Genomic DNA, 18350 nt, shown 5'->3' with positions numbered 1-18350 from the left:
AAAGAACAGGCTCCGTTATTTCTTTGTAATAGCAGCTACTTGCATTAAGCTGTCTATGCGATCAGATTGCATATTTCGATCCCTATGTGATCTGTCTTCTCGAAGAAATGACAAGTACTCCTGCGCGACAATTTCAGAAAAGAAGATTCTGAACTGACCGTTATAGCCTACTTTGAGGCGAGAGGGGAACAACAAGTAAACTTCACAACCTATGTTCTGAAATGGTACTATGAGTTGCCGCATACGCCATCTTCTTTCCACTGTTGTGTGGCAAAAGTCTGGACGAGCAAAAAAGGTTATATCTTTAAAAGTTCGTTTCTTCATGGGTTTAGCCTTCATTATCACTTCCTCTCTTAACAAGTAGTTCCCCACATAGACAAGGATTGCCCTTGTTCTTACGCCCGTGCTACCCTTTTTCTGTACAAGAGGAAAACGGTGCGCGCGTTGCACTTCTTTGTCCCAGTCCCATGCGTCCATCTCTGGGAACGCGCCTTTCAACAAGTCTACGACAAAGGCTCTTATATCCCCTCCTTCCTTGCCTTCCTCCACTCCCAGCAGTCTTATGTTATTTCTCCTCTGTCGATTTTCGAAGTCTTCCAACTTCCATAATATGTCAGATTCTGTTTTCTCCTGCATCTGCCTGAATTCTTGCATCTTTACCATCTCATCCTCCACTTTACCAGTTCTCTGTTCTACCTCCGTCAATCTGCCTGTTGCTTCGGCACACATTTCCTGTACTTTGTGGAGGGATCTCTGTATTTTCTTGTTAGCCCGCTTGGCTCTTTGGCTTTCCTTTCGGGCTTCCCCTTGTATCTGTTGCATTGTGTAAAGTAAGAGATCGAATTTATCCTTGTGCAGGTCTATGTCTGGCTTATCTGGCTTATCACAATCCGGCGTTTTAGGCATGCCCTTTTGCGACGTAGTTTCTGCCCTGCTATTTCTTACTCGGGATCTTCCCCTAATCTTATGGGTTTTACTTTTAATTTGGGGTTTTGGATTACTTTCTTTCACTGCTCTGCTCTGCGCCTTCTCTAGACTTAGGGAGCAAGTCTCAGACTCTTGGGATTCACTCATTGAGAGGTTCTCCGACTCTGCCGAAGAGGTAGTCGATAACTCCGTCTCCTCCTCCTCCTCCAACTCATTATAGTCACTGTCATCGCTATATAGTGACCTTTTAGTAGAAGATTTAATGTCACCTTTGCCCTTGCCCATTCCCTTATCTTTAGGGAATACTTTAGAGATTGCTCCTTGATTTGGTGCTGGTACTGCTTTAGCCTCAGTTGTGGCAACAGTTGCGGCAACAGTTAGTGTTATAGGTTGCAGATTAGCTGTATTGCCGCGATTCGACCCTTCTTCTATCCTAATGAAAGTCTCAGCTAATGCAACTTTATCATCACCTTTTATAGCTTTAGGCTCATTTGCAAGCTCATTTGCAAGCTCCTTTCCATTATTATTTGCAGCTATTTCCCCCTCTTCTGTAGAATCTTGTTGCATGACCCGAGGTTCAGCATGCCCAGTATTTAGATTTTGGATTCCCCCCTGTGGAGCATTCTGCTTTGATCCCACCTTCAAATCCACATCGCTTATTCTGGGCAGTACATTTATCTCGTGCATAGAGCATACAACAGAGATGATTCTGGTGTGTGAATCTATGAAGGATACCAATTCTAGAGAACTACAATTGCAGATAAGTAACTTTTTTCTTCTTTACTTATGCAGTTCTATATGCACAGTTGTGGCTTCTGATTAAAATTGTGACTGGCCTCTGTTATCATGCAGGTTCCATCCTACTGTTAAGAAACAAACACAATTCTTCAGATGTACAGGAATTGGCTAATTATTAGCCCCTTACTAAAAACACTTTTCCAGTGGGAACCCAGCTGCAATCCTGCATAGCATTTTACTGTCTTCCTTATGTATGTAAATGTATATTTGGTTTTTGTATGGCGTGAACCTAGCAAAAAGGCAGAGGGGCACTTTACAGGTTCAAAGGCAAAGAGCCAATGAGTGAATGGATGACTAGCCAAGTTTTGATATTGGACGCAGACTGTTATTGGGTCCTGATGCAGTGTTATTGTAAGGGGTGGGTCTTCTGTTTTTGAAAATAAAATAGCACTAGAGTTGGGGCAGTCTGCTAAGTTGATTCTAGATTTTGCTCCTCCTTAAAACTCATTGAGCTAACTTGAGGCAGTGAGTAATGCTGCAAGCATAGTGGATGTTCCTGTTTGTCGTCATGAATCTCAATGCCATCTTTGATGTGGCAGATAATGCATCCTTAATTTGTAGGCTTGACATAAGCATTAGTTTATGGGAATGGTATTGCAATGGTTTACACCTCCTTTTTTTCTGGGCTAGTTTCATTCAGTCAGATTGAAACCTCAACATCCCCCTCACTGTGTCTTGTGGTGTCCCATTGATTAACATTACCATCTAGTCAGTGGGAGGTTGTGGGGCGGGCATAGATATTTCCTTCCACCTCTATGTGGCAAAACTCCATCATCTAGGTTAGATATAATGGAAGACTGGAGAGAGGAATGAAAGTGATTTGAGCTGATGTCTGTGTTTATCTACTTTAACAAATAAAGAAGGGAAGTAAAAAAAAACACAAACTTAACTGTGCTCTAACATTAAGCAAAGGGTCCTCAGAAACCCTAGTTATTTTGGAGTCTGCATATCCACCTTTCGTAATGGCTGAAGCTCAGTTCCGATTAGTAATTTGGATGTGGTAAGCGATAGTGGAGTATTCCATTTTGATCCATGCAACGCTCAATGAAGTGTAGACTGCTAAATCTCAGTCCCACTAATATGTTACTGGCCTGTCTGTGTTGACCTCGCGGCCATCGAAAGCCATGGAATGTGCAGCTGCAAGGTTATATTTTGGACTCACAAGAGTGTCTCAATCACCAAACTATTAAAGTTTAAGCGGCCCTTCTTTAAAATCCCTAATTTTTACTAGAATTAACTCAACTAAGCTATTTAGCTGAACAGTTTACTGTTTTTGGAGTGTGTAGTTCCACCTGCGTTACCATGTTTCTATGGTCTCATGCACAAAATGTGCAAGTTGTGTCAGTCTTCCTTTCTAGTGTCCACTGGCTTTTGAATGCCTCCTTAACCTGTGTGCATTCACCCAACATCCAGACCTGCTGAGGTTCCTGGAGACTTTTTAAATGCTTTAAAATTTATTTTGTATCTTGTGTGATAAATTCTGTTAGCTTGTGTAGGATATTCAGCTACAGTATTTAAAAGGTTTGTGTTTTGGTAACATAGTATTTCATTGCAGTTCTGTCAATTCTTATTTAAATGGGGATTATAAGGATCTGAGGGTTTTATAATTTTTTAAGATGTCAAAAGTTTGTATCGCACTCTGATGCCTATGATCCACGCTTTCTAAATAATTAATGTGAAACAAATATATCTTGTGTGCTGTGTGCTCTTATTAATATGTTCTGAAGGATGAGTCAAGGGCGGTTACTTGCCATCAGTTACAGTGGCCCTATTCTAAAAATTGATCGGAATGTGCACTTTGCAGAATCATGACTTTGCAGGTTTTCTTGCTATTGCTTGTACCAGACATACGCTACAGTTGTTATCTTTGCACTATATTTACCAGTCTCTTTCAAAAGTCTGTTGCCATGTCCCATGTACTTGTCAGATTTGATAGTGCAGACCTTACCCAGACAGACTAAAGCTGTTATGTTACGCTGGTTGCTGTGCAGGTTCTGGGCTGAAACACTCTATTCAATTCAACCACTGTCTTGTGCTTTAGATTAACCATTTCTAGCTGAGCACTATTTGTGTAATCTCTAGCTACACTTTGTTTTTCAGTCTCAAACTCAGTGCAGCCTTTGAATATAGAATTCGGTGAACAGGTTTCTTCACTAAGCAATGTTTCTTTTTTGCAGAGTTTAAAGCGGAATCTAGAGCAAGCGAGGATGGAGGTGTCCCAAGAAGATGATAAGGCCCTGCAACTTCTCCATGACATCCGAGAACAGAGCCGGAAACTGCAGGATATCAAAGAGCAGGTATGCAAATATTCCTGGGCAGTGGAAGTCTAGCTACAGACTGGATAGTGAGGCAATTTCTGTTCTATTTTGCAAGTGGAGACCTAATGAATTCCTTGCTTCCTGCACCAACATTTTAAAGTAATTTGTCTTATAAAATTGCTTTATACATATCCTAAGGCAATCTACTGAGAGAAATAAACATCTTTCGCAATTACATTTCCTCCTTTTGTCTAGGATCTGATTTTCTGTCAGCTCTGCCTTTGACCAGTCCAGTTTGTACTGGGCATCAAACCATCTATTTGCATTGTGTGCCCTTAAATTGTACTTGAGACACAAGCTGTACCATTCCAACTCTGTTCTTTCTAGATCGTCCCTAGTTAATCAATGTCATCTGAACAACATCCTGCATCAATAGCTATCAAGCTGTCCAGAATGTAGCCTGGCAGTTCTCTTGTTTCACAATTTGCAATAGTTACTACTCTAGTATATAATCTTCCAGTACCCTTTTCTAAAGTTTCTGTTAAACCTCCATATGATGGAGATCAAGCCAACTTACTGCAAGGTGGACTTCTTACTGAGTTCCAGTGTGGGTGCTCCTCTTCTGTGGTCTCTCCTAATGCCCTGGTATATGTAGGGGATGAATAGCCCACTCTCGATAATGAATCCTTGAAGAAATTTGAGGGTATCAGAAGATATTTCCTAAACCAGTGGTACCCACATTTTTAAGAAGCATGACCCACTTTTTAGAACGACAAACGTTCGCAACCCACCTACCTTTATTGGACATGATGAAGGGCGATATTTGAATGTAACTAAAGCAGCGTGTGGTAGCGCATTGTCATTTACAGACAACACATTTTCCGTTGAAATGGGCACTAACTTTGCACAGCGTACAGTTTTACTGATAAAACTATATAGAACTCAAATGATTTGTGGAAATCGGGTTCCTGTGAATATTTAGCCTTTGTACATCACAAAGTAAGTGTTGTGATTTGTTTTGAATCTCAAAACAATTTGCCTCAATTTTGGTTTCCTAAATGCTGAATGCTTACAGGTAATTTACAGGTATTTACATTTTGCTGTGTGCTGCAAAAATAACTGACCAGCTACAGCTTTTCTTTTCACTTTTTTTGTACTCCAGCAAGATTTTCACATAATTCACTTTAAAAGTTCCTCTGACTATGCAGTCAGAGAGAGATCATTAAATACCACCCACATGTTAAAAGAATAAGCAGCAATTTGTCAGAAGACATAGCCTGACATTTGACCTCTGTCTTTGAAGCACAGGGCACAATGTGACAAATAAAACACAGAATTTTGAAGGCATCTTTATTTATTGCTCAGACTTTCTCGACCCACCAAAAATTAGCTTGCGACCAACAGTTTGGGGAAGACTGCTCAAAACTAATAGGAACAGCGTGAACTGAGGGCCTGGTTATTATTACCTACTGAAATCCTCAAGGAACTAGGACTGAAGTTGAGTATTGCAGTACCCCGGAAAGGGATTGGATCACACCTTTTGGTAGTGAATTGATGAAACTAAGAATCTGAGCCGCAGCAATCTTTTTATCCTTATTTTTCTTGTGTGGCTCCCAGCACAAGGACGCCACATGCGTTGTCAAGCTGTAGTTTTGCACTTGGATCCTGATGCGAAGGCAGATTATGACTCAATTTGTTTTGCTACAATACTGGTTGCTATTCTATCTTAATGGTTTTGGATGACAAGATGATTCCATTTTGGAGAAGCTAAAGTTTGTACTTGTTTTTGAAGCTCTGCTTAATGGGAATCTTCATGTTCAAAACGGACTGCTAAATCGTCCCTATATCTACAATGGGGCCAGCCATTCTTCCCAAAGCGAAAAATAGAAAAAAACAAGTCACTAGGCTGGTGCAGTACTTTGTGGGTGCTGTAGAGCCATTGGCCTGAAACAGCGGCATCACAGTTCTCTTTGCAGCCTGAGTGTTTTTCAGTGACGGAGGCAAAAATATTTTTTGTTCTCTGTTTTTGATTAAAAAAAAAATATTATAAATTTGGGGGGGTGGACTCCCTAGGTGGGCTTCAAGTAATCCCAGGGGGGCACCAGGCTCTAGCCAAAAGAAGCATAATGCTGATAACAGTGCAGTAGGCCGCTCTGTAATCTGCCACCACTAACGTCTTTTGTCATTTATATCTTGGCTTGGAGAAGGTGTCAAAGTGGAAGAGACTCCAAATATTCTTCAAAACCCCCACCCCCTTTTCTAATGAACACACTGTGGATACTTTTGCACGTTAGTAAGGCTTCCCTGACCAGAATAGTATCTTTGGCAATCATGTATATTATTGCATTTTTCAAAACGGTAATAGAACTTAACTGCAATGTTTAAATAAGTCTAGACATATTTAAACATTGCCAGTTGAATAGAATAATTGGGGGAAAATTTGGAGGGGGACCCGATTTTTGTTTTCCACAAAAGGGTGGGCAGGCACACTGCATTTAAAAGTTTGAAGTCCACTGTTTTAGGGGCTCCCTTAGCTGCATTTCAATATTGATGATGAAAAAACAACAATAATAGCTTTGTAACAATACCTAGTGCAATTGAGAGGTAGCCCTGGCCTCCAGTAGGCTAGATCGATGATAATTGGGACTTTGAATCCTACTTTAAAATAGTCTAGCACCCAATATATTGTCTTCAGCTCTGTTCAATGTAAACTTGAGCCCTCAAATTTAGGGCTAGTCTTGCTATACTCTTTTTTGGACCTTCTGGGGCCAATTTAATAATAAACGTGGGGCACCAGACCTGTTTGCTTGAATCTGATAGAGACTACTAGCTGCAGATTCCTTAACGTAGAATATCCCCAGGCATGAGACTGGACCCGGAAAACTTTCTTGCCCAGAATCCCTGCTCGCCGGGGGGGGGGGGGGGGGCGGCGCGATGCGACTCCGCCTGATGCCCTCCGTGGGCGTGATGTCAGCGAGGTCACATAAGCCCCACCCCGGCGCGCTGACGTCAGTTTTCTTCTTTTCCGCCTACAACGCAGACCCGAATCTTTTCTCCTGGCCTGTTTCAGGCCTCCATTTTCCGCCTTGAGCGTTTTTCTTGAGAACAGTGTGCGAATGCCTTCGGGCTTCAAAACGTGCTCATCTTGCGCGTGCCGAATGTCGGCGACTGATCCTCACTCCATCTGCATGTGGTGTTTGGGGGAGCACCACGACTCCACAGACTGTGAGGCGTGTCAGCAAATGAAACCGAAGTCCCGGCGGGAGCGCCGGATGAAACTCCTTTCGGCACGCATGTCCAGGTCGGCATCATCACCGTGTCTGGCCCCCGCGGACGTCTTCAACAACCGCCGCCTGCGTCTCCGACATCGTCCTTCTCCCAGGCCGCAAGATCGTCGCTCACCCGTTGGTAAGTGTCGCAGTTTGTCCCCGAGGGCCGGTTCCCGGCCTGTTGGATGCGTGGGTTCTCTGCCAGTGGTGCGACCCCACGCGTTGCCACCCTATCCGCCATTTCCCGGCGTGGGAGTGACTAGATGCCAGATGGAGGCCAATGCGGCGGCCTTGCAGGCCTCGTTGGCTCCTCCTTCTCCTCCTGGGACGTCCGTGGATCCCTTGCCGCGTGCGTGGACTTCTGCTGCGTCGCCGGCGGCTCCCGCGCCGACAGGTTCGGCTCCAGGTTTGGAGGATGTGGTGCCATCGAGGTGCTACCCTTCGGGGTTCCCTCCTTCAGACCATGAGGCCTCCGCCTCGCCGCAAACCCCCGCGGGGGTCCCTGTGGTGTCGTGGGAGGTTGCTGGCCCTGGCAGCGCCGCAGGGGCCGGGTAGGGGTCGGGCATGACCTTGAGTCCCCCTAGTTCCTCCTCGCAGGCGGCTGCCTCGGTGGGGTTCGGTCCGACGCCTTTTAAGCGCCGTTCCTTAGCCACTCCGGCCCAACCGCGGTCCCCTGCCCCGCACGTTGTGGCGGAGGTCGTTCCGGCGTCCCCTTCAGCGCAGGTCGACGTCGACCTGCCCCCAGTCGCGGTTGTTGATTCGTCTTCCTACGCCCCCTCTTCCCAAGTGGTTCGCCGGTTGATGGTTTCATCTTCTCCGGAGACTGGTTGCCGCGTCGTGGCTTTTTCCCCGTTGTCATCTAAGGACGGCTCCTTTTTTTTTTTTTTTTTTTAAATATATTTTTATTGCAGGAATTAGTAAATCGTTACAAAATCGACCAGCATAATAACACAAGCAACATCAGCGAAATACAACCCTCTGTCCCCGCACCGTAAGTTCCGTACATAGCCTTCCGGCCCACAACCCCGGGGTCGGGCGGCGAAATGCAATGGGGGCTCAGAAGGATGTCAGAGCTGGTCCGGATGATCCACTGTCCGTCATCTGCTTTTCCAAACAAGCCTATAAACCCAAAAGATAAACCCCCACCCTCAAAATACTACTAACCAAAGTAAATCCCACCCAACCCCGCCATCAGCGCCTGAGAACAACCGCAACAGGATCTACTATGGGACCCACGGGGAAAGCAACAGGACTAATAGTGCACATGTTTTAATGGGACTCGGGGCGAGTCGCTTCTTCACCTTCAGAGTCGCTGGGGGCGCAATAATCCCTGAGGGCCTGCACTAACATTTCCCACTCCAACGCTGCCTCCTGCGCCTTCTCATTACGCTGCCTCCTAGCCAGTTGGTATCTCAGGGTGCTCTCCCCCGCCGCCCACTTCAAGAGCTCGCTGTGCCATCGACTTCCTGTCGGACCAACTCGTGCCTTCCAGTTCCTGGTCACCTCTCGCTTAGCAAGAAGGAGCCCTAGGTCGATAAATTTGCTGGAGATTTTATTCTTAGGGGTATGAGGGAACCAGTGTAGGAGTCCCACCGCCGCATCAAATGATAAGGATCTCCCCGTCACCTCCTCCAGGGTCTTCCCCACTTCCACCCAGTAGGATGATAATCCCGGGCAGGCCCATAACATGTGGAGGAGGTCCGCCTCCTGAGCCGGGCACCTAGGGCAATCCGCCGAATTCGTGGCAAAATATCGCTTAATTTTCACTGGGGTCAGATATGCTCTATGGAGAACGTAATAGTGGACCAGCTGAAAACGGGCGTGGCGTGTGCCCCTCCAGGCTCGCCGCACCAACTGGGACCAGGTCGTCTCCGGGATCTCCCTGCCAATGTCCTCCTCCCAGCGGTTTCTCAAAGTAGTGAGAGGAGCCAACCCCTCGTTGATCAATCTGCCGTAAAGGCAGGTGACCGCCTTCACCGTGCCCGCAGACATCATCACGTATTGGCACACCGGAGATAAGGCGGGTTCCTCCTGCCCGCTCTTCCAGTGCGCCTGGATCGCTCGAACAATGGCCGAGTGCAACAGAAAGTCACCACGGGGGATCTCGAAGCGGTCGAGAAGATCCTGGAAGTGCAAGAGCGCCCCGTCCTCATACAGATCCCCAACCAGCTGTAAGCCAGCGTCCTCCCAGGCCGCCAATCGTGACCAATCGCCTCCATGGGGGAGGGCCGTCAGCATCCCCAAAGGTATTTCGGGCGCATATGGTGTTCTCAGACGGCCTCGGGCGTGAGCCCGATTCCAACAAAGGCGGACGGTCCGCTCCTCCAACGACAAATCCCGCAGGGCCAAACGTTGTCGCAGCGCTATGAAGGAGAGAACATGCCTGGCCATGCCCGTCCCCCTTCTGTCTTCCGGGCCTCGGAATTCCCGGGCGATCGCCTGGGTGAAGGTCTGGAGCTGCGCCGCCAGATAATACTTTTCGAAGTCCGGCACCGCAAGCCCCCCCTCATCTTTCGGCCTCATCAGGGTCTTAAGGGCCACCCGACGGCGGCCCGAGCCCCAGAGGAATCCGACCACCATAGATCGTAATAGTCGAAACGTGGCCGGTGGGACCCAGATCGGTAGTGTCCGGAAATAATATAAGAGCCTGGGAAGCGCCACCATTTTAAGCAGAGCGATCCGTCCCGCCACCGAGAGCGGCAGCGTGGCCCAGAAGTCCATGCAGCCTCGAAGTGCTCGAGTGCTGCGGGCAATGTTCCCATCCAGGAGGTCGGATGGGTCGTGATAGACGAATACCCCCAGGTACTTAAAGCAGTCGGGTTCCCATCTAATCTCCCTACTTGGAGTAGGGGCGGGGGCACCCTTACGAACCGGGAAAAGACAGGTCTTGGACCAATTCACCCGGAGGCCCGAAACCTCCCCAAACTCCGTGAGCGCCGTCGCCGCTCCATGTAAAGCGTCGAGGTGGTCCTCTAGGAAGAGCAACAGATCGTCTGCATACAGCGAAACGTAGTGCGGGCCCGAAGGCGTCCACAGGCCCATATAGTGGGCTCCCGATCGAAGATGCAGCGCGAGTGGTTCCACCGCCAGTGCAAAGAGAAGTGGGGACAACGAACACCCCTGCCTCGTGCCTCGTTCTACCGGATATTGCGAGGAAATCAGTGGTCCCGCCCGGACCCTGGCCGATGCAGAGGCATAGAGAACCGCGGTCCATCTGATGAAGCCCTCACCAAGGCCGAATCTCCGCAGCACCGTGCAAAGGTAGTCCCACTCCAGGCTATCAAAAGCCTTCTCTAGGTCCACCGATAAGACAACCGGGGACGGGGCATCCACAAACGGTTCCCCTAGCAAACGGAACAACCTGCGAATGTTCATAGTCGTGTTACGCCTTGGGATAAAACCTGCTTGGTCCTCATGCACCAGGGAACTCATGTGTCCCAGCAGCCTCGAGGCCAAGACACTGCTCAGTATCTTATAGTCCACCGTCAGCATCGATAAGGGACGGTAAGACCCCGGGTCTGACGAGTCCCTTCCTGGTTTGAGGAGAGGAACCACCAACGCCTCACACATCGAGCTCGGGAGCCGCCCCAACCTCTTCGCCTCTCTGTAGACCACCAATAACCTAGGGGCCAGGAGGTCAGCATAAGCTGCATAAAACTCCACGGGCAGGCCGTCCAGGCCCGGGGTCTTATTTCTCGCCATCCGTTTAATGGCACCGCGGATCTCCCCCAATTCTATGTCGGACCCCAGGGCTTTCGCCACTTCGCGCTCCACTGTTTGGAGCTCCAGTGGGCGTAAATAATTATCGAGCCGGTCAGGGTCTCGGGCGGAGCGACTGCGGTACAAACTTTCGTAATAATGCCGGAAGCAGCTGAGAATCTCCGGTTGAGTGTATACCTCGGTTCCGTCCGCCTTACGCATACTTGTCGTCAATGAGGACTGACGCGTAGGGTTGGCCAGCCATGCCAACAACGCGCTCGATCTGTCCCCCTCCGCGATGGACCGGACCGTGTAGGCCTTGTAGTCAAAACAGCGAAGCCGTTCGACCTCCGCCGCCACCTTCTCCCTCGCCCCCGCCGTGTGTACCTGTAATTCCGGGCGCCCGGGGCGGCGAACTTCCAGCTCGCGGAGTGTCCGGTCCGCTGCGTCTAAGTCAGCTAGGATAACTCGCCTCATGCCCACCTTTTTAGAGATGCAGTAACCCCTCACCACTACCTTAAAAGCGTCCCACTCTAACGCTCTTGTACTCGCGGTGCCGCTGTTGGACGCAAAATATTCCGATACCTTATCCCCCAGGTCCGCCCTGAAAACACTGTCCTCAAGAATCTCGGGTCGTAACTTCCAGGTGGGCACCGCCGGCGCCCCGGGGAGCCAGCGAAGGTCCAGCAGGAGGGGGTTATGGTCTGAAATGGTCCTGGACAGGTACTCAGATCGGACCGCTGCCGAAACCAGTTCGGGCGAGCCAAGAAATCCATCCAGTCTGACATGCAACTCATGTAGGCTCGAGAAGTATGAATAGTCCCTAGATGTGGGGTGGTGCGCCCTCCAGATATCCGTCAGACCCCAGTGGGTCTGCCAATCCTTACGACCCTTAGCCGTGCGACGAACCGGAGAATCGGGAAGGGGTGGATGTGAGCGGTCAGTGTCTACGTCCACTACTGAGTTGAAATCTCCTCCAAGCAAAAGGGGCCCGGAAAAGAAGTGGGCCAACGAGCCCGATAACCTGGAAAGGAAGGCAGTCTGGTCTATATTAGGAGCGTACATACAGCAAACGTTCAAGTCCCTCCCTCCTAAAGTGCCCGAAATGGCCACGTAACGCCCCTCTGGATCTATCACTGTGTTCGTGACCTGGAAGGGGACCCCAGCTCTAACCCAAATTAGCGCCCCCCTGGCATACGCGGAGTACGATGTGTAGAAGACCTGCCCCCTCCATCTACGCTGTAGCGCCGCCCCTTCCGCCTTGTTCAGATGAGTTTCCTGCAGCAGCGCCATTTGCACTCCCCTACGCACTAAATAAGCGTGGACTTTGTGGCGCCTGGACATAGTATGAAGCCCCCGCACGTTCCAAGTAACACATTTCAAATTAGCAACATCAGCCATTGTCCCATATTGTTCTCGCACAGTCTCCCCATCCGGGTCCCCACAAAAAAAGTACATCATACATCCCAGCACTGATGGCGGCCATTTTCCCCAACCAAGGCCAAACAACCCAAGAACGAACCAAACCCCCACCCACCCTCCCCAGAACAGGACCCAAACAGCACCATCCAGATCCCATCCAAACCTTGCCCTCTAACGACCCAATAATCCCTACTAATCCTGCGGTCGCCACCGTAGGAAGGCCTTAAGGGCCAGGTGCGGGCCGGGCCGAGGCAGTGGGCCCTCGACGCTCAGGCTACCAGGACTAAAACAAGCCCAAAACAGTACCAAAGACCCTCGGGGCAAAAACAGGGGCACCCCACCCTCCCCGCCCTCGTTGTCAGCATCAAGTGACGGCAACCGCCTCCCCCCTGCCGGGCCCCCTCCCAAAATGAGGTAGCTCACCCCGTTACCCCTGTCCATCCAGAAGGTCTTCCGCCGACTTCGGTGTGATCACCGGTGTATGGGCGCTATCGGTCACCGAGTCCTCGGAGTCCGACTGTGCCCCCTCGTCACCCGGGTCCGCTTCCTCTTCAATGGCATCGTCCCGTGCGCCAGACAACTCAGATAACACCTCCAGCACTCCCCTCCGCTCCGTCGACGTCTCTGCAGTTGAGGGCCCCCCTGAGCGGCCACGGCGATTCCTAATCCTCCTGGATCGCCGTCTCCGTTCCGGCCCCTCCGCCTGTTGGGATGAGGAGCCGAAGCCATCTTTCCCTGCTCTGTAAAGCTCGAGCCAGGCACAGACATCCTCCGGGGTGTCGAAGAATTGAGTCTTGTCATCGATAATGATGCGGAGCCTAGCAGGATAGAGTAGCGAGTACTGGATGCTCTCGCTCCTGAGCTCGCGCTTGACCGCCAGGAAGGAGAACCGCCTGCGTTGGGTTTCGTAGGTGTAATCCGGGAAGATGTTCACCTGACTGTTCGCCACTTTGAATGGGCCATTATGCCTGGCGGCATTGAGGATGAAGTCTCTGTCCCGAAAGTGTAATAAACGCGCCACCACTGGTCTCGGGGCACGTCCCTGCTGCGGTGGCCGCGCCGGGACTCTGTGGGCACGCTCCAAGGTGTAGAAGGAGGATAGCCCCTCCGGGGCCACCGTGTCACGGAGCCAGGCCTCCAAGTATGCCACCATGTCGCCATCCTCGATCTTTTCCGTAAGGCCCACCACGCGGATGTTGTTCCTCCTGTTGCGGCCTTCCGCATCTTCCGCTCTCTGCTCTAGGGTCGCAATCCGGGATAAGGCATCTTTCATAGTCGCAGCCAAGGTTCGCTGCGCCGGCTCCAAGGTTTTCACCGAGCTCTCCACCTCCTTGACCCGGTCCGACAGTTTGCCGTGGTCCGCTCTAAGGAGACCAAGGCCCGTCGCCACCTGGGCAATGTCCTGTTGGAGGGCCGATCGCGTGGTCGCTATCGCCTCCAGGACGCGGTCGAACTGCTGTTGCATCGACGCACCACCAGAACTCTTTGGGTCCCCATGTTCCTCTTTGTCCTGGGTCTCCGAGTCTGAGGCGGTTGGGGTAGTCCCCTTGGCTCCTCTAGGTTTCCCCATGTCGCCGGGGGTACTCCGTGATGGTCCAGGAGCATGCGTCTCCGGGAGCAGATGCCGACCGCGACCCTCCCGGTCACTGGATCTTAAGTCGAGTATCGGAGACCTCCTTCTCCAGGGCCTATGGGAACTTCTCCGCTTCGGCTCGCGCCACCACCACGGCGTCCGAGGGCACCGATAAGGGGGCGGAGACAACCGCCGCCAGGTCGGGCAGGCCCGCACAGCCGCTAAAGTCCCGGGGTGAGGGTCACCAACTCCACCGGACGATTTGTGGCGCCAGAGTGTCGCGCCTCCCATGGGAGTGGACTGGCCAGGAAACTGTAGCTAGGTGCGGTGTCGTGAGTGCGGCCACCGCCTGGTTCACCAGACGGCCGCTCACGGGATCCACTATAACGTGGGCATCCGCCCGGTTACCCAACCGAGTGCATTCTCGTTGCAGAAAGTCCGATCCGACCGATATCTAGTGCACAAATCAGCAGGGGATGGCAAAGCCGGGGGCGAGACGCCGCCGGCGACGCTCCTCCAGTTCAATGGATCCGGCTAGGGGGACAATGAAGTCCGGGCGCCATGTTGGGTCCGCAAACTTCGGTTTTACGCCGGATCACCACTCGTCCGAGCCACATCAAGGGCCCCGGCAGGTCGTCGTCGGTCCGTCCAGCAGAATGCGGGGTCCGGGGTGCCCCGCAGCCTCCGATTTACAGGATAATCACGGGCTCAGTCCGGGAGCCGAGCTCTCAGGCGACCATCGCCATCGGCGCCCAAGCCACGCCCCCCATCTAAGGACGGCTCCTTGCCGTCGCCGTGACCACAGTCTTTGCCAGAGGCGCCTCAGGTTCCCCATTCCTCTGTCCCTTTCCGGACTTGGCCTTTAATTTCTCCGGTGGGACTGGGGTACGGCCACATTAGCTTGCAGCTGTTGCCCACAGAGGAGCTGCTTTCCCCACCGCTGGGCCCTACGGAGGCGGGTGCTGCCTTCGATCGGGCTGTTTCTACGGCAGCGGGAATCTTGCGCATGGGCGATCCGGCTGCCCATTTCCCCCACAGATCTTCTGGAGGTCCTCCATCAGGGTTCTGGTGGTCGGGAGCTGCTTCTTCCCTTCGAGGCTTAGCTCCACACGTCGCTTTTGGGGGCGGCCCACCATAGGGGACCCGGTGCCTCAACACCTTCTGCACCGCCACCGCCCTGCGCCGCATGATCCCGTCTGTCTTTCCCTCCACCCCTCTTCCAGGGGCCCTCTTTTACAGACTGCCTTTCCCTCTCTGCCAACAACGTTGGCTCCCCCGTCACTCGAGGCCCGCTGGTTAGACTCCTGGGGGCGCAATATCTTCGCCTCCACCAGCGCGGCCTTGCGGGCCCTTAACACTGTGTGTCTTGGCTAGGGCCACTTCTTGATTGTGGGACTCGGCTGAGTCCCTTCTGTCTGCCAAATCTCGGGAGGGTGCCTGTGTTGATCTGCGGCACCATGTATTGGATGGTCGAGAGCTAGCGTCATTCATTCTTCGCTCTGCTCTGGATATTTCGGAGGTGCTTGGTCGTACCATGGCTTCTTCTGTGGCCATTCGCCGGCATGCCTGGCTATGGGTGGTGTGTTCCCGGAGAATGTAAGGGAACGGCTGGTGGACCTTCCTTTTGATGGCACCCTTTTGTTCCAGCCCCTGCAGACTTTGCCATTCAGAGGTTTCTGGCGGGCTTCGTCCTCCTCCTCCTGCGCCTTCTCCCCCTCAGTGACCGGTGAGTCATTCTATTTTTTGGGAGGTGTTCTTCCATTATGTTCTGGGGCCTTGTGGCGAGTAGCCCCGGTGGTGTGTGTGTTCTGTGTGATTGTTCTGCCTTCCGGTCCTTTTGTTACGACTTTGGCGCTGTTGGTCCGGCCCTTTTTTGATTGTGGTTTTGGCTGCTTGGTTAGCCGTGTTGGTCCTGAGATTGGGCCTTCTGCGTATTCTTGTTGGCTGGTTGGCAAGCAGTCTACGGCTCCTCCGCAGGTCTTTTTTGTTGTCCTCTGCTGCGGACATTTTTCCTAAGAGGGTTCCCATGTCTTGGGACGTAACGTGTCCTATGTGGGGCATTGGTAGCTATTATATAGCTCCGTCATGTGCTGGGAGGTGTGGTCGTCCTTCGGGCCTCTGCTCTCCGTTGCCTCACAGTATGTCGCAGGTGCGATCCTTTTACTAGTGGTTTTAGAGTGGCTTGCGTTGCACCACGGTTTGTCCTTCTGGATCGCTTTGTCGCTAGCCTAGGCTGGCCTGCTATCTGCGTTTTGGCGTGTAACTCTGCCTGATTCCACATTTTCGTGGGTCTGTTGTGACGGCCCCTTCCATGGGGTGTGTCCGGGCCTTTCTTGGCTCTCCTGGCCTCTAATTCGGCTGGCTTGTCCCGGGTGCACCGTTCCGTTGTTCTGGCTGCAGACTGTGTATGCCAGTGCGGACCTGTTGTTCTTCTGAACTATTTTGCCTTTGTGCTCTTCTACTCCTGTCCTCTCTAAACATCTCCTGTCTGCCTTCTTGCTGAGGCGCCGTTCGGTCTGGTCTATTGCCTTCCGGCGGTGAGAGGCTTGGATGCGCTATTCACTGGGTGTGTTCCCGGTGGGGTGGGGGGCTTGCCCTGGTTCTACCTCTTCTCTTTGGAGTCTCTGGGTAGCTCCTCTTTCTTGGTGCTCCTCTGCATTGCTTATGCTTCTGGGACTTCTGGTGGAGATCCTTGGTACTTTGACTGGGCTTGGGGTACTCTGACCTCCCTTTGCCTTGTCCTTGTTTCCTCCTGCTGGGGAGGGTGTGCCGCCTCTTTGCTTGTCTTCCCGCCTCCTCTCTGGGACTGGTGATCTTCTGGATGAGGGGGTTCTTTTGCCTGGAGGGACAAGGCTCTGTTTCCTGTCCGGTTGGCTCATCCCCTCGGGGCCCTGTGTTGAGTCCAGGCTGGTGGGTCCTTCGCAGGCCCTCCTTCACTTTGGGTATGGCTAGGGTATCTATTCTACGTTAAGGAATCTGCTGCTAGTAGTCTCTCTCAGATGTACAAGTGACTTACCTTCGGTAACGGTGTATCTGGTAGAGACGATTCTAGCTGCAGAGTCCTTCACGACCCACCCTTTCTCCCCGTTTCTGCGAGGACCCTCTACTTGGGTTTCTGCAGTGGCCTCCCTCTGGGTACCTTGTCTTCTGTGGGTATCCTCTTCGTTTTCCTCCGGTCAGGCTTCCCTCCAGCTGGTTTCTGTTTGGCATGGGGCCTACATTGCTCTTTCCATCTGTTGTTGGAGTTCCTGATCCCCACGTGATCTTTGTCGTGGGGGGTTCGCTACCTGTCCTTAGCCTCCTGTTCCCTTCAGATGGCACTTTGTTCCGCGGATGGGTTTTCCTGTCCTTGACTCCTCCTCCTTTCAGGAGGTTTGCACTTTTTTGGCAGGGTGATCTGGGGTTGGGTTACCTTTGTTCCTCTGTCCCGGGGGTGTGACCCTTCCCCTTGTGGTTGTAGTTGCGGACGTTCTTCCTCCTTTTTCTTTCTCTTTCTTTCTGTTGAGGCGCTTTCTCATGCTTGTGCCTTCTGGATGGCTCTAGCCTTGGCTTGCAGGATGGTTCCACTGAGTGGTGCTTGTGCTTTCTTGCTATGGCTGTGCTCTAGCCTTCTGGTGCTTTAGTGCCACCTGGTGCTTTCGCCTTGGCTTGCACAAGTTGTTCCGTAGTCTGGTGCTCTGCTCCTTTTCTGCTCTGGCCCACTGTTGTCGCTTCAGGTGGTGTGCCTCGCCTTTTATTTCTCTTGATTTGTTCTCTGGTTTCCGCACACTGTTCCCATGCTCTCCTCAGTTTTGTTGTGCTGCCTCCGCGTTGTGGCGCGGAAAAGTTCTCCGAAGCAAACTGACGTCCGCTCGCCGGGGTGGGGCTTATGTGACCCCGCTGACTTCACGCCCGCTGAGGACGTCAGGCAGAGTCGCGTGGCATCTAGCATTCAAGGGGAATTCGTTCCGCATCTGCAAACGCGCCAGGGGCGCGTTTGCAGAGTGCTGCAAGAAGCGGGCGCAGCCTTCCGGCACGATGCCGGTCTTTTCTTTTTTTTAAGAAGGGGGGCTGTGTAGCCCCCCTTCTTTTTCTAATTTTTTGGCCCTGGGGACCCCATCCCCAAGGGCCTGTCCCCTAATTCTTTTTTTAAAAATGTCAAATTCGGGAAGGGGGCCGCGTGGCCCCCCTCCCGAGGCCATAATCGCCCCGGGGACCCCATCCCCCGGGGCATGGCCATTTTTAATTTTAAAGCATCTTGAGCCCTATGCTGCAAAAGTGACTTGTTCTGAATGTAATCTTAAAGTTCATATCAAGATGTCCTAGAACTTGTTGCATTCGTTTCTGAACTGTTTTATGTTCGACATGAAGGTACGTTTTTGAAAGTAAAATATAGCCCTAATGAATTATGGGGTTTTAATACTG

The 18350-nt window shown here is 51.6% G+C and overlaps 1 protein-coding gene across 4 annotated transcripts in view; it reads left to right on the top strand.

The window, feature by feature from the left end:
* CIT (citron rho-interacting serine/threonine kinase) overlaps positions 1-18350 on the top strand; it is a 1315032-nt gene that overhangs the window by 391843 nt on the left and 904839 nt on the right. For all 4 annotated transcript variants that reach the window (XM_078667654.1, XM_078667653.1, XM_078667652.1 and 1 more), the window contains exon 13: positions 3903-4022. In XM_078667654.1, the coding sequence (XP_078523780.1) occupies positions 3903-4022 (120 nt within the window). The remainder of the gene's footprint in view (positions 1-3902; positions 4023-18350) is intronic.

This window comes from Lissotriton helveticus, chromosome 11 (genome assembly GCF_964261635.1).
Source record: "Lissotriton helveticus chromosome 11, aLisHel1.1, whole genome shotgun sequence".
Lineage (NCBI taxonomy): Eukaryota > Metazoa > Chordata > Amphibia > Caudata > Salamandridae > Lissotriton > Lissotriton helveticus.
This window is presented reverse-complemented; position numbering and strand designations above follow the sequence as displayed.